General features: G+C 49.7%; 1 protein-coding gene across 4 annotated transcripts; it reads right to left on the bottom strand.

Moving 5' to 3' along the window:
- Positions 1-439: 439 nt before the first annotated feature.
- Positions 440-10,728, bottom strand: Lsm14b (LSM family member 14B). Of its 4 annotated transcripts, XM_028885355.2 has the most exons (10): positions 10,526-10,727; positions 8,973-9,136; positions 7,764-7,899; positions 6,722-6,838; positions 4,439-4,606; positions 4,137-4,214; positions 3,781-3,942; positions 3,316-3,466; positions 1,806-1,990; positions 440-1,557 (listed from the first exon to the last, which is right to left on the bottom strand). In XM_028885355.2, exons 1-9 carry the CDS (start codon positions 10,650-10,652, stop codon positions 1,819-1,821), a joined length of 1,275 nt encoding a protein of 424 aa, XP_028741188.1. In that variant the 5' UTR covers positions 10,653-10,727; the 3' UTR covers positions 440-1,557; positions 1,806-1,818. The 4 variants fall into 4 exon arrangements, with proteins under 4 accessions (XP_028741188.1, XP_028741189.1, XP_028741190.1 ...); XM_028885356.2 differs by lacking the exon at positions 4,137-4,214 and having other exon boundaries at positions 10,526-10,728; XM_028885357.2 differs by lacking the exon at positions 6,722-6,838.
- Positions 10,729-23,358: the final 12,630 nt, after the last annotated feature.

Raw genomic sequence — 23,358 nt, 5'->3', positions numbered from 1 at the left:
TTTAGGATACATAGCTGCTTATACCTAGTACATATATTTTTATTAGTCAAGGACAGGAATATGTCATCAGTGGTCCCAAGGCTGCCTGCCTCCTGCAGGCTTCCTCCTCCAACCTGATACATACCCAGGGTAATCCACTGACCATGTATCTGCTCTTGAGGACTGCCTTCAGTATTTGGGAACAGTTATAGCAAAGCAAGGTGCTTTTTTTGCACTTACACCAATTTTCATTCATACTAGACTGGGGTGTTCATGCCAGCAAAATAGCCCAGTGAGAACCAGCCTTCTACTTCATCTGTGGTCATTGGGTCACTTTTCTGGCACATCAGATGGTACCCTGTAAGTACCTCCAAACCCTAAACTAGCCTAGGTGTGCTCTAGGCCTGACTAGTACTTGCTTCTGCGTGGGCTCTGGACATGACAGGTGATGGAGGCAGCGTTTGAAGGTTTGAATGTTTATTTAGAGTTTGCATTACCCCAACAGTAGCCCCAGTGCTATGTTCTAGTCTCAGCTATGAAGTCCTACAAAAATAAACCCAAGCTTTTGCAATGTGACTTCATCAATACAGAACTAAAGCTTTGTAGCTATTTTGAAGGGGTTTTGGTTATCAAGGTGCTTATTTTCAACAAAATGCCCTGTCAGTCAAGAAGATGCATGCTTATACAGAAAATCTGACCATTTACTCATGCAACAAGTTTATGTACCCACCCTCCCTCCACCACCTTTAAAATAACACACAAGAACTATTTACAATCAAGGAAATAAGGCCAGTGACCTTAAAAAAAAAAAAAAAAAAAAGACTGGCTCATTTCAAAGTGGATGAGAACACTTAAGTGCAGCCAGAGGCCGACAAGGACAGGAAGGTAGGGCATACCACATTGGCTTATCTTCGACTTTGACACTAAGCCTCAGTACCTGTGGAAGCTAGGCTCTACATGACACTTAAGGGGCCCTTCCTACTTCTTTACCCATCCTCTGTCAGCCTCCAACACTGAACATTACTGGTTCATTACACAACATGATCCATGAAACACGCCACCCCCCCTTCCCTGCCCTTGGCCCTCCCACCCCAATATGACTGGTTCACCCTGTGCTGGCCCTGCCTGGCTCCTGAGACTTCCCACTTTTAGCAGTTGGGGCACCAGGCCAGCAGCACCAGGGGCCAGATGGGTTGCAGAGACACATTTGGACACCACACGTGCCAAATAAAATTTGGTTCTGTTTTAAGAGTCAAAGCTGTCATTAAAAAAAAAAAAAGTTAGAAAGTGGAGGATTGAGCCTTTGCCTATAGAAACCTTTTTGCAAAATACCAAAACCTTACAATTAGGCTGTGTGCAACCAAGAAGAAAATGTAGGTCAAGATACCTTCAAGAGGTCACCTACAAACACTTCCCCCAAAAACCAGTGGTTCTAATCAGACCACGTCCACGTTTAGGTTGAGTCCAAAGCAGTATAAAGGCGTCCAGACTTGGTAAACAAGATCACTTCTCCAGGTGAGTGTAGCATTTCTTTCTGTCCTTATCTTCAGAGCAGCATCTCTGTGCTTCTTCAAGACGCTGTGAGGACAGAAGTGAGTGTGTCCAACAGACAGCTGTCACACAGCTGTCTATCCCTCACCACCCTGGGGGCCAGAAGGCAGTAGAGGTAGGAAGCCCGGCCTCCACATCCCACATGGGACACTCAGGACACTCTAGCCAGACTTGTTTCTGTGAGCAGACAGGCTAGCACCCCAGTTCTAAGCACGGTCTAGGGTCGGTCACCCCACCACCTCCTATCCCAGGATCCAGAAGATTCCCCCACTCACTTGTACTGTACCCTTACACCCGGCCAGTCCCAGCTCGGTGGGAAGTGGGGTTGCGCCGCGTTGTCCCATTGCCTCTGCCTCCTCGGAATCCACCACGTGAACTGCGGCCACGAAGGAACCTCCCAGACACCCCAAAGGTCTCAGTGTTCAGCTTCCTCTCTTCAGCCCATGTTGTCCGCCTAGAACTAAATAAGATCTGACTAAGCTGGGCAGTGGTGATGCACCCCTTTAATCCCAGCACTTGGGAGGCAGAGGCAGGTAGATCTCTGAGTTCGAGGCCAGCTTGGTCTAGAGACCAAGCTCCAGGACAGCCAGGGCTACACAGAGAAACCCTGTCTTGGAAAACAAAAAAAAACCTGACTGTAGTGGGCAACAACTGAAGTTTCTGAAATCGGCTTCATCCTTCCAACAGCACAGAGGAGGAAGGAAGAGCTACTGCCATGCTGCTAAGAGAGGCAGGGGAATACTACCCTGAAGCACACACCCTAATACTGCAGAGATCAGGCCTATTTTGGCTCAAGACACATATCAAACAAGTGATACAGGCGGGTGACAAAGAAGCCCTCAAAAGCCCACACAAGAACATTTAGATCTTCCACAGTCACCATCTTCCAGCTGAGAAGAACATTTAGATCTTCCACAGTCACCATCTTCCAGCTGAGAAGAACATTTAGATCTTCCACAGTCACCATCTTCCAGCTGAGTCTCCAGCAGGCCATCTAGCTTCTATCCCATCCCATCCTCAGCCACTGTCACCATGAGACAATACAGGTCAGCAAACTGTTCCTGACTGGCTCTTCATCCACTTAGAATATAGTCATCATCATCACCCATTCTGCCCATTCTGCTGCATAACCATGTTCAGATCTTGGGCTGCTCCTGGAAAGTCCCTTTTCTCACTCCTACAGCTGTTGCTAAGACCTGGCCACAACTCTCCTCACCATACAGCTGGGCCTAAGTCCTCTTAAGCTTGCATCTCTTTCTTGCTTCAATTGCTCCCCTGATAGTGTGTGTGCATGGCTCAGGCTACCCAGCTCATTTCTGTTCTTCAATGGTTGGCAGTGTGCCTAATACTCAACCCAAAGGACTCTTGGGTCTGGTTTGCACACCATGCCTGCTCTGAAGACTACTGTACAGTCTGAGAGCGCTCATCTACAGTGCTGACACACATCACGATCACTGACTTCCAGGACTTGAGAGGACAGGGTGCTCAACCAATTGCTTAAGTGTTTCCATGCCAGCAGGCAGATCAGGCAAGAAAGAACAGCACAAATGGGACTCTTGGAGGCAAACAGGGAGTGCAAGACCTAATCAGGCTAGGGACAGCCAGGGGCTTCTAGCTGGTAGAGGCAGACCCAGCTGGGACTCTTACCATGTAGAAATGTAAGCTCCCAGAACACCCGCCCAGAACATAAGCTCAAAGCTTGGACTTAATGTTAGTACATTTTAGTCATGTGCTTCTAGGACTTACCAAACAGCCATCCTTTCCACACCGCACTTAGGCCCTTACCTTGTTTTGAGTTCAGAAGAAATGTTATCAAAGAAGGACTTGGATTTGTCATAGTAACAGTTGGGCCCCAGAAGATCTTCCTCAGCAGGAGTCTCTTCACTCTGCGTCATCACAGCCGGGTCCTTCTCTTCCCCCTTCTCAGCTTTGTCATCTACAAAGAGAAGCAGAACACAAAAGTCCAGAGACAAACACTACCCAATTGGTCTCCTGTTGGGGGTCCACTCTGCAGCTGTCCTCAGGCTCAGAGGATGGCCCAAACATTTCGTGCCAAAGAGATCCTTTCTTCTCACTGCAAGTCACAAGTTTCACAAACCCACCAACCCACCCTCATCTCATTTATTCCTCAGAGTTTATTCCAGTTGTCACACTCATCAGAACCCCAACTCACTCCAGAGTGACACCAGTCATCCTGTCTTAACACGCTCTAGGGACCCTCTTGAGGGATAACTTGCAAATGAATCAGACCTTTAAAATTCAGTTTCTTCTTAAATTCTTTATCAAGCTCTTCTCTGTTGAACTGGGCATTTGCACTCTCAAAATCAAAGTCACCTTCAAACTTGATTGTGTTTTCCTTAACATTAGTTGGACGGTTTTGCCCTCTAGAACGATTTCTTGTTCGCCGATTGCCTGTGGGGAGGGAAAAACAGCATGGCTGAAGTCACCAACTTTATTTCCAGCTTGAATTCAAAAGAGCTCAGACACACTGAAGAAAAGGGGCACAGCTCACTGAAGCATCACCTTAGCCCCAAGTCCCCAGCACAGGCAAGCAAAGCACAGCCTGTTACTCATGGCTATAGAACTCAAGCGGCCATGGGTGTTACCTGACCGCCTCCGTGGAGGTCTTCTGTTCTCATCATTCACCTGCCCTTGAGTGTGCACAGGTGCCGGCTGGACTACATCTAAGGTGCAAAGGGAAAAGTGAGGCAAAGCTCCGCAGAAGCCAGAACCCAGCCACCAAAGCAGAGTACCACCACCACATGCAGGCCTACGGAACTGAGGTTGCCTGCCCAGAGGCCTGCTTACAAAAGCATGTGGTCTGGGATTGGGGTAATGCTTTATGGCCCAGTGCGTACTACATGGGGAACACAGAGCAAACTGCAAGGGGAAATCAGTGTTTAAGTACCGCTGGCAATCTTGCTGCTTGGCTGAGCCTGGCGACCATTGAGCTGTGTTCCCGAGGTGACCTTGCTGGGTACCAGTTTTTTAGCATTCAAGTTATCAGCAGAACTAGTCTGGACAGCCTGCTCCACCATGGGGCTCTTGCCGACTGGGGTAGATGGAAAACCAGCTCCTGAGTTTAAGAGGGAAGGAAGGTTTAGAAACAACTAAAAGGAGAAAGCTTACTACCTCCAGCCATTTCTCCTGGCTGGTACCTTGGGGGTAGGGCAGGGGTAACACACTGTCTAGAAAAGTCTAAACTCAGGATTTACTCTCCCATACTGGCCCATTCCCCTTGAAGCTGGTCCAAGTGACAAATTAAGTCACATGGAGGCACCAAAGCCAGTTCTCAAGGAGCACCAGTTCTTGAGCTCCAAGTTAAGGAACTACAATGAGAAGAAAGTCACTGTGCTACCAATGCCAACGGGTACTTCAAGTTCACCAATGAGTTTTCTAGACAAATTCTGAAGGTGTCAACAGCCCTGAAATGAATTCAGAATTCAAGAACTGTTACTTTGGGGAAGAGGGAGAGAGGGGGATCTGTGGTTGGTATGTAAAATGAATAAAAAATTTCTTAAAAACAAAAAAAAAATGTTACTCTAGTCTATGCTGGAGAACCACCACCCTAGCCCAGGATCTTCTAGAAAGTATAGTAGTCAGACTCTGAAATTAAATTAAATTCTAGAACAGCTTTATGAAAAACAGGATGAGGTGATCAGGACGTACTGCAAGGAAGGTTTACAACCCACAGCTTTTCCAAGAGTAAAAAGCTCTTACATAAGCAAGTATGGGCTACCAGGTGCCCAGTGTGAGGGACTATACCTACAGTACCACAGAGAACGCACCCCCAAAACAGGGTATCAGTGGTAGTCCCAACATGAATCCTCTGAAGCTGGCAAAACGTAAAAGGCTAGCATAGCTGTCCAGTCTGATGCCCCCTTAACCTGTCCCAGGACCAGTAACCCATGGGGAACATTAAGTCCTTAGGGACTGTGTGAAACTGAAATGAGATATAAACAATGAGTCCTGGTCTTGGCGAAACAGAATGAAAACACTGTGGAGAAACTCCCATCATGCAGTCAGAGACACACTCCCAAGGCAGGTATCCATAAGATCCTCTGACAGAAACTAAGCTGGACTACATTCCCAAGTCTATCATCTCACTCAGCAAGAATGACCCCAAAGACAAAAAGGAAACAGTCACACCAAAGTGGCTTGTGTGTACATTTTTAAAAAGTATTTACGTATCTGTAGTGTATGGGTGTTTTATCTGCATGTATGTTTGTGTACCATATGCATGCCTAGTATTCTAAGAGGCCAGAAGATGGGATCAGATTCCCTAGGACTGGGGTTCTAGACGGTTGTGAGCTACCACATGGGTGCTAGGAATCAAATCCAGGTCACCTGGAAGAGCAGCCAGTGCTCTTAACCACTGAACCATCTCTCCAGCCCCTTGTGTGCTTTTTAAAAAGCAATTTTACCCCATGGGTAGATTTATGTGAGCAATCCTAAGGACAATGAAAGTATCCTCTGTCATACTCTTAATTAGAAAGGGTAATGTATGCTCTAATTCAGATGCAAAGAGGCCCTACAGGACATGACAACCCACACAAATAGACTTGTTCTCTATGCCCTGACCCGGGGGAGGCCTCCTGGACTGAGATAGGTAATGATGAAGGCTAGAGCTGGCTACAAGCATGATGCCACATGTAAAACAGACATGCAGAAACATCAGCACAAGAACATCAGGAAGGTGAAGAAACCCTGTAAGTGCTGCTGTATCAGCAGAGACAGGTGGGTGGACAGTAACACTAACCAGCTGGCTCTCAAGATGGCATTGTTCATGCAGCCAAACACCTGGGGGCTGCCATGCAAGCTCCCCACTTCAAATGCCCGTAAGAGAGAACCATATGTTTCATCTGAGTTGTTTGGGAAAGGTCCACAGCAGAAATCCAGAACATGTTTAAGACCCAGAAAACCCCAGAGAAACAGCTTTTTGTCTTCCCATGCAATGGCCATGGACAGGTCAAACCGTAAACCCAGGCAGAATGAATTAAGTGCTCTGTTGACTCTAACCCTTTAAAAATGGCATTAATAAATCAGGCCACAAGCTAAACCAAACAGAAGCAGTATCCTGATCCCTGGGCCTAGCAGAACTGTTCCAGCTCCTGCCATCCTGGCTCTGTTTACCCCCTGGCTCTCATAGTCTACAAGACAGCATGCAGTTAGTTCTCCAAACTGCTGTTACCCTTGGAAGTGAGCTGAGGTGGCTCTGAGGACATGTCAAGCTCTGAAACAGGCTGTGGAGATGGAGAGGAACTAGGGCTGGAAGCAGCGGCTGAGGCTGGAGGGCTTATCAACTTCTCTAAAGAAGAGAAAGAGAGAAGAGCAAAGAGAAAGCACACAAATAAGTCAGGACATACTTGTCTTATGCCTAGTAAGCTTGGAAAGAGCCAAGCGACCTCTCAGATGATGTATTTTAGAGCCAGGCTGAGAAGTCACCTGCCACATCAGAACAGCAACACAAATGGCCCATAGCATTGGTCTGGAGCTTAATTAACATTCCCTGCCTCAGATGCCTTATGCTGGAGTCTGAGCAAGGATGGATGGACAAGATGCAAACTATGTTCTTAGAAGTCGGGGAAGCACACGTGTACATATACACATTCATGTAGAGGCCAAAGGTCAACCTGGGGTATAGCTTCCTTGGGTGTCATCCACTTTGTTTTTAAGACAGGGTCTCTCAGTTGCCCTGAACTCATTGGTTAGGCTTAACTTTTGGGCTAGTCAACCTCAGGGGTCTGCCCATCTCTGTCTCCCCAGCACTGAGATAGTGCCCATTTCCCTATGTTCTGAACACATCTTTAAGGTCCATGTCAAAGACTGGGCTGATCTCACTCCCAACACAGAGATACTCTATTCTAGGAGTAGTAAACCTCAGTAGAAACCATGTCTGAGATGGGCTCCTGCAATAGGTTAATGCAGGGTATTAACAGGCTCACAGATAGACCTCATCTGCGAGAAGCGACAGCTGTACCAGAACTTCTGATTTCAAGTGCATTTTGATTTATGTCACCTGGTGCAAAACCAACACTGCTGCCTCTCAGCTTCAGAAAACAGTCATTAAACACTAACAAGCGGAAGCTACAAGGGGTGACTTTATCAGGAGTGGTAAGATACAACAGTCCCAGAGCTGTATGCATGAAGAATTGTCCCTCTCTCAGGGTGTATGACTCCGCTACATGGCGATCACAGGCAAAGGTAGTTGAGCACACAGAATGGTCACTCACCTAGACCTAAGGAAGCGGCATACTGCTGGCTGAGCAGGGAGCTGGCTGCCAGCTGGCCATACGGTGGCATCCCTCTGAAGGGGCTGTAAGGCACATGCGGCTGGAAGGGCGAGGCGGAGGCAGAGCCCAGGGAGGACTGAACAATGAGACACACAGGTAAGAGCACTGCAACATCCTATTACCCTTCAAGTAAGTCTCCACATACAGCCCTTCTTAGACAGGAAGAGGGCGCCAGGTCTGTCCCCTGCACTCCCGATATAGGAGGTAGTTCTGGGCAGTTTCCAGTGTTGTCAAAGATGCATGAACTGCTTCACAAACTTAAAACCCTCTCTCTTACAGCTCGCCTCTGCCAACAGCAGCCGGCCTTTTTACATGAGGTAATGCCACCTTTAGTTGGAGAAAGGCTCCCTTGAAGAGATGTGGGGCCAGGAACTATGTATGCATCTCCAAACATGTCCATCCCCTCCCCTTCTCCCTCCCCCCACCCAAGAATCCAGGACCATGCCTGCTTATTTGAGGACTCGCCTATTCCCACACACATGCCTACTTTGACTTCCTTTCAGACCCTAAATACCTATTCACCAAGCTTTTCAGAAATCTGACCTGGGTTCTTATAAGTGCCACAGAAGTCATCCCTGCCTGCTCCCACCCTTCTAAGATGAAGCTTCATCTCAGAACCCGGAGCAGTCTGAACTAGAAAAGCCAACTTAGGTCTAAATTTACAGAAGATAAAAATCTAGATGCCCCTTCCCCTAATAATCCTGCAGAATAACCTACTAGGTAGTCAGGCTTAGCTTAAGACTTTCAAATTTAGTGTCCTACAACAATGGAATATAACAGCAGAAGACTATTAAGACAATGAACCAACCCTGTGATCCCAGAAGCACCTGATGCCACTCTATTGCCACTCTGGGCTTGACTGTTATGTTCCGGGTACTCCAGGACCAGGCAAGACCACCAGCAGCAGTAGCACATCACACACAGCAAGCTACAAGTCTCTTTCCCTACTGGCCTAGCCATACAGCACATACTGCCCAGTACAGTACATGCTGCATGAGTTAACACCTTCTCTAGGAACAGAAACCATCTAGATCAAAACCAGGCCAGTGTTCATTAGAGGGCAATTCCTCAAGTTGAACACTCTGGACAAACAGATGACCCCAAATTCCATGTGGAAACCAAGTTTATTAACCATACCCACACACATACCTGAACAATAGCAGGATCCTGAGGGAGTGTGTGCTGAGCTTTTGGAGGTTCACACACAGTAATATCTTTGATATCACTTCCCCGGAAAATGATGTACTCATAAATTTCCTCTCTTGGGGGAGCAGGCCTATCTGTGGGACGGTCTTCAGTACCAAAGGACCTCACTTAGGGGTTGAAAAAAAGAAGGGTTAAGTTGTAGTCCTGTGCCAAGTCCATCTGATCAAGCTTCTGACACTACAGCATCCTCTCTGACAGCACTCCATTTACAATTAAAAGCTACTTAAATCTCCCAATTTTCAGCTGACAATACCTATAAGGCACCATGTCGCAAAGAATGCAAGGGACAGCAGTTCAGGAAGGTGATACGAAAAATGTCACAAAACCCCAAGCTTCACAAAGCTCCCTGCACAAACTCACTAATGTGCAGCGCTCTCTGCAGATAAGGCTGGCTTTGCAGAACCTCCCTCCTCACATCTGACTGCAGATGGAACCCAGCAGTTTCATTCCTCAACCCTCATCACAGGCTGCAGCTGAGGCGATTTTCCCAGGCAAGCACGAAAAAGCTCCCTAGCCCTGTACACACAACAGGCCTTGGCTGTTGCAGAAATAAAGGGAAGGAGTTCTGGAACTCAGACACACACCCCCCCAACACTAGCTTCTCTGTCCATAAGGCAATTCTGGACCTAAGGGACGCTCCACAGGATCTAGGAAGGCTAGCACACCTCTCTTTGACAGGACTCGGGGGCTGATCTGGAGTCTGGTGGCAGGATTTAAGCAGCAAACTCCTAATTGTGGACTACCCTGGGCCTGTTTCTCTAACTGGGGATCTCATGTCAAAAGCGGTGCAGCACGGGGAGTTCAAGTGAATACAAAAACCCTGAACACTGAGCTCTCCCCTGCAGCGCCGAAATCTGGGTTCGAGAGCCAGCCTTCAAACGGAAGGTACTGCTAGGGTTTGGGAGAATAGTCCAGGACTGCAGCACGCTGGTTCCAGACCGGTCTGCACTTTTCAATCTGCACCCTCGGGGGTCTAACACCCCCCCTCCCCCGGCAGGCTGCTGCGCTCGCGTTTCCGACGAGCAGTAAAAAAACGAGCGCCCCATTTTACGCGGAGAATGGAGACAAAGAAGCTCTGGGGTCTGACGCTGCCGGGACTGGCGCGCACCGGCTCTGGACTGCTCCCATCACAAACCAACCACCAACCCCTCAAGTCGACAGGGTCGCAAGAGTTCAGGGCAGGGCAGTCGCAGCTCAATCGACGCCCTAGCTCGACTAGCTGCAAGCGGACGCGGTGGGCCGTAGCTGCCGAGGGGTTCCAGGAGAGCGCGCAGGACCCGTGACCCTCGCCTGGGCGCGCGCCTGGCCCCGCAGGGACGTCTCGCAGGTAGGGAGGCCCGCGGCTCCAGAGCCGCCCCGCCCCCCGACACCTGCAGGACCACGGTCCGCTCCTCCCCTAGCCCCCGCCGAAGCCGGGAACACCATTGTGCGGGCAGGCGCGGGGCGGCGGAGCTGTTGGGGCGGCGGTTGGGCGCGCGGCGGCGGCAGGCCGCTACCTTTGGCGAGCGCCACGGTGGAATTGTCGGTGTCGATGGTGTAGAGAATGCCCTCGTAGCGGATCTGCGCCTTGGAGATGAGGCTGATCTTGCTGCCCAGATACGGGGTGCCGGACGAGCCGCTCATGGCGGCGGCCGGGGCGCGCCAGGCGCGGGGAACCAGCGCCGAGCCCCGCCCGCTCCGCCGCCGCGCGGTCGCCTGGCCGCCCACTCCTGCGCAGCCCTGCGCCGCCGCCGCCGCCGAGGCGCCTCCAGCCGCGCCTAGGGGCCTGCGGGCCGCGAGCGAGCCGGAGAGGGAGCGGAGCGAGGCGCGCAGCCTGAGTCTGAGGGGAGCGGGGGAGGAGTGCCGCCGCAGCCACATCCGGGGCCTCCCGCCACCACGCGCCGCCCCCGCACGCTCGTAGCCTATTGGCTCGTCGCGCCCGGCTCCCTTTAAATATGGCCGCGCCGCCGGCAGTGGGCGGGCCTGCGCCTGCGCACTCGGAACTGGCGGCTGGGGACCCGGCTCTCGGGTTCTACACAGCCGGTTCCCAGAGGGCCCCGCGCACGGCTTAGGGGCGTGAGACAGAGCGAGCGGGGCGGAGCGCGCGTGCGCGGGGCGGGCGGGCAGCCGCTGTTTGCAAACTCGGGGGCGGAGCCGGGGCTGGTCCTGGAGGAGCGCCAGGCTCCTCCCGCTGCGCGTGCCGGTGTCGCCCTTCGGGCGCCGGTGTTAATAGGCTGGAGGCTTGTGGCTTCGTTTCCTGTTAGTAGGAGACCGACCCCGACGGCCAGCGCTGGGCAAGGAGCGTCCTGAGTTAAACTCGGGCCCGCGGCCCAGGAACCGGCAGGCAGGCGCAGCTCAGTACTGCGGCGCTTCCGGCGGGGCGGCCCCGAAATAGAACATGCAGGGGATGCCCGGGGAGCCCTGCCCCTCCTCCCTAGCCTGCGGCGCTGACGTCCTTAAAATAAGCCCTGACTGGCTTGGGCTGTCTCCGCCAGCCTAGGCCACCAGCAGGAGGCCTGCCCGCGTCCTCTGACTGCACCCAAAGCCCTGTGCTCAGCCATGAAGTTGGGGGAATCCTCCTAACTCCTTCCCTGTGCTTGCCATGCTGGCTCCGCGCCAGGCATGATTGGTAATTTTATGTATGTGAGCACATGTTTATTTACAGTTAGTCTCTACCGTCACATTAGGGTCCAATATTGGGTACTGTGGAAAATTTGGTAGGTGGCGACCAGCATTTTGTAAAAGTGAAATAGAATGAAAGAGGCGATAACGAAACATCTCATAGAGTGAAACCATTTCTCTTAAATGTGAGACATAAAATGTACTTTTTATTGTGCTGACACCAACTTACCACCATGCCAAGTGGATGCCAGGAACACTTTTGAACGTTTTAAAATTTCTTTTATTTGGTGTGTGTGTACATATGTCACAACATGTGTGGAGTTCAGAGGACAACTGGAATTAGTTCTCTGCTTCTACCATATGGGTCCTGGAAATGGGAACTCAGGTGGCCACACTTAACATCAAGTGCCTTTACCCACTGAGCCGACTTGCTGGTCCTAGTTTTTTCCTTTAGATTGAGTTTTGACAGGGGCCCTACTCCCAGATTGGCCTCTAACCTTTGGTAATCCTCTTGCCTCAGCCTCCTGTGTGCCAAAATTTTGAGTATGACCCATCACACTAGAAACCATACCAGGCCGACGTCCCCCAGTTTACAGGGGCAGAAGCCAGTGTAGTATGTGGGCAAATTGCTGGTGAACCTACCAAGTCTTCTGAGATACTCACCTGGGCCTCAAACGCCCCACATCCAGTCCATACTGCTTTTGTGAAACCCACGGAACAACACCAGCATCCACCATCACCAAGCAGCACAGGTCGCAGGAAGGAAGGCAGAAAAGTGTGATCAGCTATAATTCAGCTATACTTTCCACAGCTACTTCCTGCCTCCTGGAAAATTGTGCTCAGGAAAACTGAGACAGCCCTGTTGGGGAAGAGAGGTCTCCTGGCCTGGGGCATCTGGGCTCTCACCACAGCATGGCCTTGCTCACTCAGACATCTGGGTGGGTGGACAGACCTGTGAGCACCTCAGTGACCCTCTGGCTGGTGATCCCTGTGTACAGCTGAGGCTTTCTTTCTCCCCACTTTTCAGCAGAGGAATCCAAGGTCACAGAGTCACAAGCCTCTGTGTGTTGGTGTTGGAGGTGTGTGCATTCCTCACTTAAAAATGGCTGATCCTGTCTTCCAGAGGGAGTTGGATCCTGAGCCCTAGAACCTGAGATGGGAGGGGTTCCAGCTCCCAGGGGCAGCTGCATTTGCAACTGGGTGGTTCCCTGAGGACACTAGATGCAGTGTAGACACCCACACAAAGTAGAGGCTAAAAATATACACAGTGCCCAGGTCCAGGAATACACAGGCTCTGCCATTCATTCCTGGTGTTCTGCCCAGTACAAGGAATGGAGGGTACTTGGACAGGCCCAAGAAGGGGAACAGCTGTGCTAGACTGAAATTTGACCCAGGCATCCACTGTCGAAGTGTTTGTTTCCTGGCTGGAGCATCTGCCCAGTACCCCTACAATGCTAGCTCTTTATAAGCGTGCAGGTCTGGAGAGCCTACCTAGCCTACCCATTTGATGATCATGCCTGTATGAGACTTTGAGACTGCTAGGTGGGATGTGTGAAGAACCTGAGAGGTAGCTGCATGTAGGCAGTAGGGTGCAACAGTCCCCAAGAAGGGCAGGTAGAAGGTAGGAAGGGGAACCCCTACCCCACAATTCAGTGCCGGTCAGAGTTAGACTGGCCAGTATTCCATAGCAGGTGAGCGTGTGGTGCCACAGAAAACCATTTTGTAACTCAGAAGCACACCTGAGAAAGAGTGGCCAGCACACCAGATTTCACAGGTGTCATTGCTTAGTACAAAGAACACAAAGTAAGATAATTTGAGAAAACCATGGCCAGGTCGGTAGTTCATAGGTAAAGAGGAAACAAGTGAGGGGTGTAACATGTAGGGATATGCCAGGTAAGGAGGCCTCACCTGGCCCCTGCTCTCATTCAGGATCTCTTCACAGCACTGGGAAAGAGTCTGGCTGGGATGGGACAAGGAGGTACAGATGGACTGGGTGGGAGACAGAGGGTGGGCAGCCCTGGGTGGCTGTGTGTGTGGCTGCGCTGTAAGGAGAAGGGGTTGCACAATGAGCAATCCTCCTGAGGATGGTCTTACCTGTTACCTGTGGTTCCAGATGAACTCTACTTCCCACTGCTGTGTTCCCACTGTTCAACAGACCTGTCGTCCCAGCATGAGCACAAGTGGGTTGAAGTTCATGTGTTCTGACACCTCCCGTTTCCTTCTATTTACTCCCTTTTCCTCTTTCCCCCTCCTAGTCCCGTACTGTTTTGTGAGACAGGGTCTCTCATGAAGCCAAGGCTGGTTGTAAACTATGTAGCTCAGGTGACTTTGAACTCCTGATCTTCCTGTGTCTGCCAGCTAAGTAACACCCCAGCCTGCCTGGTCCTCTTTCTGTCCCTAACCTTTTAAAAAGTTGCATGTATTTATCTATTGTGTGTATATGTATGTACATCTGTGTTGGAGGGCCACCACACATGTGTGATACTGGTGGGCATTGGTTCCTTTCTCCCACCATGTTGGTTCTGAGGATTGAACTCGGGTCACCAGGCCTGGCAGGAATTTCCTTTACCTACTAAGCTCATCTTTCTGTCCCTACTCTTGCCTACGTCTGCTGTGGGATGTTCTGTATGTCCTGTGGGAGCCCTTCTTGGGTTCTTTGTGGCGTTACCCAGCAGGTCCGCATAGAGGATGATTAGGACCATGGGCCTGAGTGCAGGTGTCTGAGATGGTCTGCACTTGGCTGTACTGGGGGATGGTCTGTATGTCAAGTTGTTCTGATTGATCAATAAATAAAACCTGATCGGCTGTGGCTAGGCAGGAAGGATAGGCGGGACTAACAGAGAGGAGAAATAAAAGGACAGGAAGGCAGAAGGACTGACTGCCAGATGCCGCCATGACCAGCAGCATGTGAAGATGCCGGTAGGCCACCAGCCACGTGGCAAGGTATAGATTTATGGAAATGGACTAATTTAAGCTATAAGCACAGTTAGCAAGAAGCCTGCCACGGCCATACAGTTTTTAAGCAATATAAGTCTCTGTGTTTACTTGGTTGGGTCTGAGCGGCTGTGGGACTGGCGGGTGACAAAGATTTGTCCTGACTGTGGGCAAGGCGGAAAACTCTAGCAACATACGTCCTTCTCTCCATCCCAGATGGCTTCTTGTCCTCTTTGTTTTCCTCTTTACACCCCCTTCCCTGATACCCAAGCTTCCTGGGTGTGGGGCACTGCCAGTGATGATGCTGAGGCCGAGAGAAGCATGTGAAACTGCACACAGTCACCAAGGCTGGCCCCTCACAGGGGTAGCTGTGGGGGCTGGGCTGCTGGTCAGACTTGATGGGGTTACAGGTAACCCTAAACATTGGGTCCCTAAATGTCAGAGAGGCAGAAACACACATATAAAATGTTTAGAAAACACTTTGAGGATAGAAATGGACCATCTACTTGGAGGCAAGGCTCTTTTAAGACCTCAGGAACAGCTTAGGGTAAAGGGTAACAAGTCCCTGTGCCTCTGTTCTTCTTGGATAGAAATGAACAAAAGCTCCTGTAGAGCCAGTCTAAGTGCTTCCTAAGTGCCCGGCACCACACAGTGGCCAAATCCATGAGATTCCACCCATGCCACCCCAGCACATCCAGCCATTCAAGTCTCCTCTCCGGTTCTCGAAAATGGGATGCAGTTTTATCCTGAGCTGGGTGACTTTGCCAGGGTCATACAGCCAGTGAACGGTAGGGCCTGTTATAATTAGGTTCTGTCCCTCAGCTGAGACCCATAAGGCAGGATGCCCAGATGGGGTTTTGTCCTTGAACACAGGCTCTCCAGATGTCCAAAGGGAGGCTTCCCTGAGGCTGGGAAAGATCAGGACAGAGGGGAAAGAAGCAGCAGATTCTTCGAGTGTTTGCCCTGGCATGGCTTCCTAGCTTGGCTCCACTGGAGATGCCTCCCTCCTAGGAAATTGCCATGACAACCCAGAAGCCTACCTGAACACTTTTGGCACCTGCCTGATGGTGAAGGGCACCTGCTGGGCAAAGTCAGTACCTGAAGAACAAGGTCATGTAAATAAGAGGTGTGCAGATTCCCCCAAGCTGGTCCTCAGCTGAGCCGTAGCACTTCATTAGCTAACCCAGGACTCGTCCCTGTTTTGAGGCATTCCGCACTCAGCCCAAGCTGGCATGCTGGGGACAGAAGCTTCTATTTTTACTCATAAGTAGGCCTGACTTAATAACCACAGTCCTTTCCTTCTGCCCCCACCCTAGCCACTCCCAGAGCAAAGGGTGAATGACAGAACTGTCATGTACCAGCAACCGAGGCTACAGAGTCAGGCACCGTCTGTGACGCCCAATCAGGAGCAGGCAGAGCATTGCAGTGGGAGGGGCGGAGTTGGAGAAGAGGGCTGTCCCTACCGAAAGCGAGTTTCCCAGCCTAGGGCTTCCTGCTGTTTTAACAGGTGCCACTCCCAGTGGCTATCTTTCCTAAGTACCAAAACTCTTGCCTTGGAAGTCCTGTGAGCTCAGAACACTCAAGTGACAATCATCAGCAATGGTGACCTTAGAAAAAGTGCAGTCTCTTTCCATACTAGGCTGGACCTGAATCATTTCCTATTTGCTTAACAGTTTTACTGAGATACTATTTACTTACTATGATAGTCACTCAAAATACACAGTTCAGTGATGTTTAAATATGTTCAGAGTTGTGTAACCATCATCCCATATAGAAACCCCACACCCATTAGCAGTTTTTCTGTTCCCTCTTCTAGTACTAAACAACTTAAGACTTGTTTCCATAGATTTGCCTAGTCTGGACATTAAATAAAATTTCATATGAATGGATTCATGCACTGGCTTCCTTCACTTGGCATGTTTATGTGCTTTCAAGGATCATCCGTGTTACGGCATGGATCAGTGTTTTTTATCCCTTTGACGACTGGATAATGTTCTGTTTAATGATGTGTCTTAACTCTTCACCACCTGATAGACATTTAGGTTATTGCCACTGTTTAGGCGTCAGTATGCTGCCATGAACACCTGTGCATAAGTATCTACCTGGCTGTTTAATTGTCCTCAGGAATATGCTATCTGGGTCACGTGGTCATCACATTGCGTGAAACTGCTGACTATTTGCCAAAGTGGCTATAACACCTCATAATCCTGTCCGCCATGTGTGAGGTGGATCCTGCTTTTACGGTGTTGATTGTGGCTAAGGACAGGGTGTTAACACTTCAGAGGCCTGTTCTTCCATTCAGGCTGCTCAGCTGAGCATCTCAGAGCTGAGTGCCTACTCTCCCTGACCACAATTGCCCAGGGTCTCTGGTGAACAAGGCAGATGGAGGCTTTTCTCCTGGTGGAGACAGGACTAGAAGCCTCTTTCTGGAAAAGCCTTTAGAGTTGCAGCCCACAGAGCTGACTCTTCTCTCTAGCAAGTCACAATCCTCTGGGTTTTGTTTTTTGTATGTGTTTGTGTATGTGATGTGTGAGGGAGTGTGTACACGTCTCGGTGTACAGAGGCACACATTCACATGTGCTTGCATGTGTGTGGAGGTCCAAAGCTAATGTTTGGTGCCTCCCTATGGATCTCTCTACCCATTTTCTAGAGTCAGGTTTCTTGCTGAACTTGCTGAATGAACCAATTCATGCTAGTCTAGCTAGCCAGCTTGCCCCAGGGATCTAGTCTCTGCCTCCTAAATGCTGGGTGGGAAACCAGCCTTTATGTGGAATTCAAACTCCAGGCTTCAAGCGTACAGGAAAAGTGCTTATCCACTGAGACATATCTCTAGCCCCACAACCCTAGGTTCTTACTTGTGGTAGTTTGAATGTAATTGGCCCCCATAATTTTATAATCTTATAGGGAGTGGCACTATTAGGAGGTGTGGCTTTGTTGGAGGAAGTGTGTCACTGTGGGGGCGGGCTCTGAGGTTTCCTATGCTCAGGACACCACCCAGTGTGTCAGTCGACTTCCTGTTGCCTGCAAGATGCAGGACTCTCAGCTATTTCTCCAGCACCATGCCTGCCTGCACGCCACCATGCTCCCCACCATAATGGACTGGACCTCTGAACTGTAAGCAAGCCCCCTTAATTAAATGTTTTCTTTGTAAGAGTTGCCATGGTCATGGTGTCTCCTCACAGTAATAGAAACCCTAACTAAGACATTACTGCTCCCCTCCTTCAGTCCTCTTGTTACCATCTCTGCCTGGTATGGCCACACCATGCATCTTCTGTGTGACAAAACTTTTCCTGGAGAGATGCAACACACATCTACAAACCCCAGATAGGGGATCCACTATAGACCAAAGCACAGATACCACCCAAGTTCACTTTGGTGAACCAATGAATTTTATTGGGTTTGTTTACAGGAATATGGGTGGGGGGTTACTCACAGGAGCAGAAATGACTCAGAGACAGTTGCATCACCAAAACCCACCCCAGCATGGGTGACAGCTCACAAAGCTGGGAACCTGGAGTACACTGAACAGCCTGCAGGCTGTTCAACAGGTGGAGAATGTCCTTTCCAAGTGGCTTAGTTGGTCTAAGCCTCTTCCAGGCAGCTGGTCTGGTCTGAGAGTCTTTGCAGCTTGGCTCTGCTCATCTGAGAAGCACTCTCAGCTTTTACTGCTTACTTTGACAGGGAGGGCAGGGCCTACTGAATCTGATTAGTTTCAGGGACTTCCTGCCACTGTTTTGAGTTCTTTACCTTCCTGCAGGATGTAATGTTTTAATCTTGGAGGAAACTGTTACACAACAGCATGGTAATTCTGAACAGAAAAATAAGCTCATGCAGCAAAAGCCTTGAGATCAGTGCTCAAAGAAGTAGCAGATGAAACTGCTTGTCTGATTGTGTGGAAGGCTTAGTCACAGAGCAACTTACACCTATGACAGGAAGCAAAGAGACAGGGCAGTTAAGTACCATGACCTGCATCCCAGCACAGCTAGATGCAGATCTAGATGGGGGAATTCCTGGTCTTGAGTTTGATGTAACACACCTTTCCCAAATATTTGCTGAGTGAATAAACGAACTCTCTGGCCCTTGACACCTATCACACAAGACTCTGTAAGAGGGTGCTTTGGACCACTCTCCTCCAGGTGTAATACGGCTATTACCATCTTAATTAGAGTGTCTGAGATGACTCACTGGTGACCTTCACAAGACTGAGAGTGTGGGAGGGTCGTTTAGGCCTCACTTGAGATCTGGCCACTCCCTTTTGAAGCTGTCTGTAATTCTGTCCCAGATACACATGGTCTTGGAAGGCACTAGACTATGCATGAAAAGGAAGGTGTCCTGTACAGCTTTGAGCAGGGGTAGACTTTTCAATGATGCAGCTGTTTTGGGGTCACCCATGCACCTGTAAATAAGCCTAATAAACAACCCAGTGATTTACCAAGCTAGACTTGGATGGACTCATTCTGTCTGTGGTCAATGCACTCTTTGGAGTAAATAGATATTTGCTCACATCTCCCAGGATAAGCTATAGGCCAGATTCTCTGGGAAGCTGAGCTGGAGTTCAGGGGCAGGTGAGTCATGGGAGGGTAATGCCGGTGGGTGGGAAGTAGAGATACTGATTTGATGAAGCCTGCCAGGCCAACAGGGAACTCTGAAGCAGTGGACAGTGCAGAGCCCACACCAGACAGGCATGTCTGGGTTATAGTATGTTAGTAGTGGCAGGTAGTAGCCCAATGGTTGTCAGAAACCTGAAGAGTTCTCTTCCCCATAGGGACCTCCAAGGAAAGCCAGACACTTGACTACACCACAGGAAAGAATTTCAGGACAAGTCAGAATGAAGCCAAGTTCGTGAGAGTACACACCTGTGATGTGGGTGGGCTCCTGGGGAGACTTGAAGCCAAAATCATGACAGTACACACCCCTGACATGAGTGGGTTCCTAGGGAGACTAGCACTTCACTGTCTTTACAATGACGGTATACGTGATTTGGCAGCTTTCCATATTCCTCAACAGATATAATTTACAGCAAGGTTTGAAGATTAAGCAAAGCTTAGAATGTAAGGTTTAAAAGTTAAGTGAGAACACATGAGGTGGTTTAATTATTTTTCTTAAAGGATTTTCTTTTGTAAGTTGTAGGGACCCAGTGCTAATACAGTTAAACTCAAGGTCACAAACATTCTAGCCCCGAGTTAGTTCAGTTCATTTTGTTGTTGTTGTTCTGTTCTGTTTTGTTTTTTTTTTCTAGCTGTCCTGGAACTCTCCCTGTAGAGCAGGCTGGCCTCAGACTCAGATGCCTGTCTCTGCCTCTCTGGGATTGAAGGACTGAAGGCGTGTACACCACCACCTGTTGTAGTTCATGTGCTTTAAACAACTTTTAGAGATATCTTTTGGGAAGCATACATTATCTTTGTTGGTAATTTGGGGCTGTATCAATTGTGTTGATGTTTCTTAACTCTTTGTCTGTGGGAAAGGCAAACTAGACCCCCCCAGTGTGCAAGATTTTCCTCCTTCTTGTGCCTCCTTGATTTTGCCTGTCTTCCTGTCCAGCCTTAGTACCACAGTCCAGTTCAGGAGGCACTGCCACAGCAGTCTTGAAGCAAGCCCTGAGTGTCCGCTGAGTAGACAGTCTCTTGCTGAGTGTGACCAAGGATTCTGGAACCCAAAGACTCACAGACACTTAAGAGAACACTCCGCCACTAACCTACCATCTCTGGGTTATTTGTCCCTCTTGAGGAGGGATCTGGTGGCTGACCCTTATACCCCAGGCCTCTGGGTAGCTCAGTGTCTGTAGAAACAGCTTAGCTCTCACTTGGTGGATTTCCCCTAACTCCATCCTCCATGCCTCACTATACCCTAGCTGTCACCCTCAGAGGGCTGGGGGTTGAGGCCACCGTACCTCCTCAGGCTAGGGAAGCTGTACTTCTCCATTCACAGAAAGAACATATGAGGAAGATCCATGGCACCCGAGGACCCCAAGAACCCTCAGAGTCCAATCCCAATCAGCCCAGCATTTTACCAGCTAGGTTGTGTCTGTCCAGGTCTGGCTCCAGAGAGAGGATATGTATAGCACCTTCCACCAAGGGAAAAAGGTTATCCGTTGTCATCTCTACCTGGAGTGCGGCCAGATGGGGCCAGTGGCCGGCTTCTGTGTCTCATGTGAGGTCAAACTATAAACTCCTTGGTATATCTGTCCACTTATTTGGGCCCCAGTAGGGGGCCCTGACTTTGGCCTAATAGCTGTGCTGAGTTGAATGCTCAGCTGTCTTTGAAGTTCATCACTCTGGACTTTCCAAGAAGCAGATGCTGAAGTGGCCCTAAAATCTGGATTTGAACTTGAACTTTGTTCTTTCTGAAAAGGGGGCTTTGAAGTTGGTGAGTATAACTGGCCCTCTTGCACTCAGCGTTCAGTTGTTAGTTAATTGCCCTCAGCTCATCATTGCCCATCTGCAAGAGTTAGCAGCTCTCCAATGCTGTTATCCCCCCTCCACACGGCCCAATCATCTGAGTCAGCTGACTGTCAGTGCGGCACTGATCCTTAGCTTGAATGGCCTTGCTCCAGTCCCTCCCCTGTACTAGCTCATTCTCTCAGGCCATTTTCAGGAGAGTTGTCAACTTGAGGCCTTGGCCACCATGTGTGGCCACCCCCTGGAAACCACCTGTTTACTATTCTCCTCGTTTGAACCACTTCACCCCTAGTTCCCACCTGGACTTTCCAAGAAGCAGATGCTGAAGTGGCCAGAGGTTTCTTGGGAAATCACACCTTTGAGAGGAGCAAGGAGGGAACTAGGGACAGTGATGGAAACCTGTTGACGTCTGAAACATCTGTCTGTGTGTTAAGAAGCACCGACTGCCAGTAAGAAAGGCTGACTATGTGAGCAGAAAAAGTGCCCACTGCTCCAGCTTTGCCCAGCTGGCCTCCGGAGACTCTTCACAGCTGGGCAAGCATTAGTCTCTGTGTCTGCTACCAAGGGGATGGCAGGGGTCAGGCAGACATTCCTGGGAGAACCTTGAGTTCTCCCTCTATGAGTTACTGTGTGTTATTTATGGGAATCCAGCTGAATATGGCTCCCAGGGATTATCTCCTTGGATTCTCCTGGATGGGATGGTAATCTGACCTCTCCTTAGGTCACACCTGCCAGATCTCCAGCTGGGGGAAGGATCTGGTTGGCTGAGGTCAGTGCAGTAGGCCCTCACACTGAGGACACCTGGTGAACTGTCAGGGCCACATGAGTACACGTACTATGGAGCTGCAGAGAAGCCCTTCATCAGAGCAGGGGACACATCCCACTGGGTGTCACTCTAGAGAGAGAGGACACTGATGCCGTGCACACAGCCCAGTGAGCAGCAATGTTCAGTGGCACTTTGAGTCCTCACGGCAAACTCCTGGATCCTAGACCTCAGGATATGTAAACGTAAGGGCAGAGTTTCTTGTGGGTTTGCTGGTTTGCTGCCCTTAAACATCCCGGTCTCTGGAGCGTCCAGGAGCTGTGAAAGACGGTAGTGATGGGGGATGCACCAGGCCTACTCTGACTACTCCAAGGTTAGCCATATCATACACATTGGTTCAGGTCTATGGGCATGTGGCAGAGAAGGGTCTGAGACGTTTGCCACCCAGAGGAAGTACAGCTTCTCTCCTCAACCCCAGGGCCTGCACAGCTGGCAAGTGAGGCTGGAGCTGCCCTGGGAATGAGGCCTGCCTCAGGCGCAGCCTCCAAGTGGACATGGGCAGACATCTAGAAGTCAAGTGGGTACCTCAGTTCAGCGGGCCCTGGTCACCTTTACTTTGAGATAAATAGCTGGATTGGAAGCTGCCACTTGTTCCCAGGTGTGAATAGAGTTCAAACTTGACAGAATCTAGAATCACTTGAAAAATAGGCTCTAGGCTGTATGTGAGGGATTTTCTTGATGATGACACTATAATTTCTGTGTGGAGACCCATCTTAATTATGGGCAGGATTGTGTCCTGGGGAAGGGATTCTGGAACGTGTAAGAAGGTAAGCTGAGCACAAGTGTGTGTGCATTTATTGTTCTTGGCTACTACAGAGGTCACATGATCAGTATTTCAAGCTCCTGATGCCTTGACTTTCAGGCCATGATAGACTGTACTTTGAACTGTGAACTAAAATAAAGCCTTAAGTTGATTTAAAAAAAAATTATATTCTTTTATTTGTGTAGGGGTGGGGTGCACATGCTCGCGTGCGTGCGTGTGTGTGTGTGTGTGTGTGTGTGTGTGTGTGTGTGTGTGTGTAGGCTGGAGGACAATTTATGGGGTTAGTTGTTCCCTTCCACCACATAGGTCCCATGAGGAACGAAGATCCTCATTTGATAAGAGTCTGAGGAGTGAGAGTTAAGCAGTGTATTTATGAGCAGCCTCAAAAGGCAGATGTGTGGTCGATATATTGTGCACCCCAATAAATAAACTTACCTGGGGCCAGAGAACAGAACAGCCACTGGATAGACATAGAAGCCAGGCATGGTGGCACACACCTTTAATCCCAGGACTTGAGATCTCATGTCTTGCTTGGGAAACACACTCCTTTAATCCCAGGAAGTAATGGCAGGTATATAAGGCATGAGGACCAGGAACTAGAGTTCTTTTTAAATTTTTAGGCTTTTAGCAACAGTTCAGCTGAGATCCATTCAGATGAGGACTCAGAGGCTTCCAGTTTGAGGAAACAGGATCAGGTGAGAAGTTGGCAAGGTGAGGTTGGCTGTGGCTTGTTCTGTCTCTCTGACCTTTCAGCATTCACCCCAATACCTGACTCGGGTTTGTTTTTTTTTTATTAATAAGACCTTTTAA

The sequence above is a fragment of the Peromyscus leucopus genome, chromosome 4, assembly GCF_004664715.2.
Source record: "Peromyscus leucopus breed LL Stock chromosome 4, UCI_PerLeu_2.1, whole genome shotgun sequence".
Lineage (NCBI taxonomy): Eukaryota > Metazoa > Chordata > Mammalia > Rodentia > Cricetidae > Peromyscus > Peromyscus leucopus.
Note: the sequence above shows the minus strand (reverse complement) of the source record. Positions and strands in the feature narration are given on the sequence as shown.

Excerpts from the sequence above, each read along its gene's own strand:
- Lsm14b (XM_028885355.2), bottom strand. The coding sequence starts at position 10,652 with ATGAGCGGCTCGTCCGGCACCCCGTATCTGGGCAGCAAGATCAGCCTC. Across the intron at positions 7,900-8,972 it reads AGGATCCTGCTATTGTTCAG|TCCTCCCTGGGCTCTGCCTC; the intron begins GTATGTGTGTGG and ends CTCATTGTTCAG. Across the intron at positions 3,943-4,136 it reads ACCTCCACGGAGGCGGTCAG|GCAATCGGCGAACAAGAAAT; the intron begins GTAACACCCATG and ends CCCTCCCCACAG.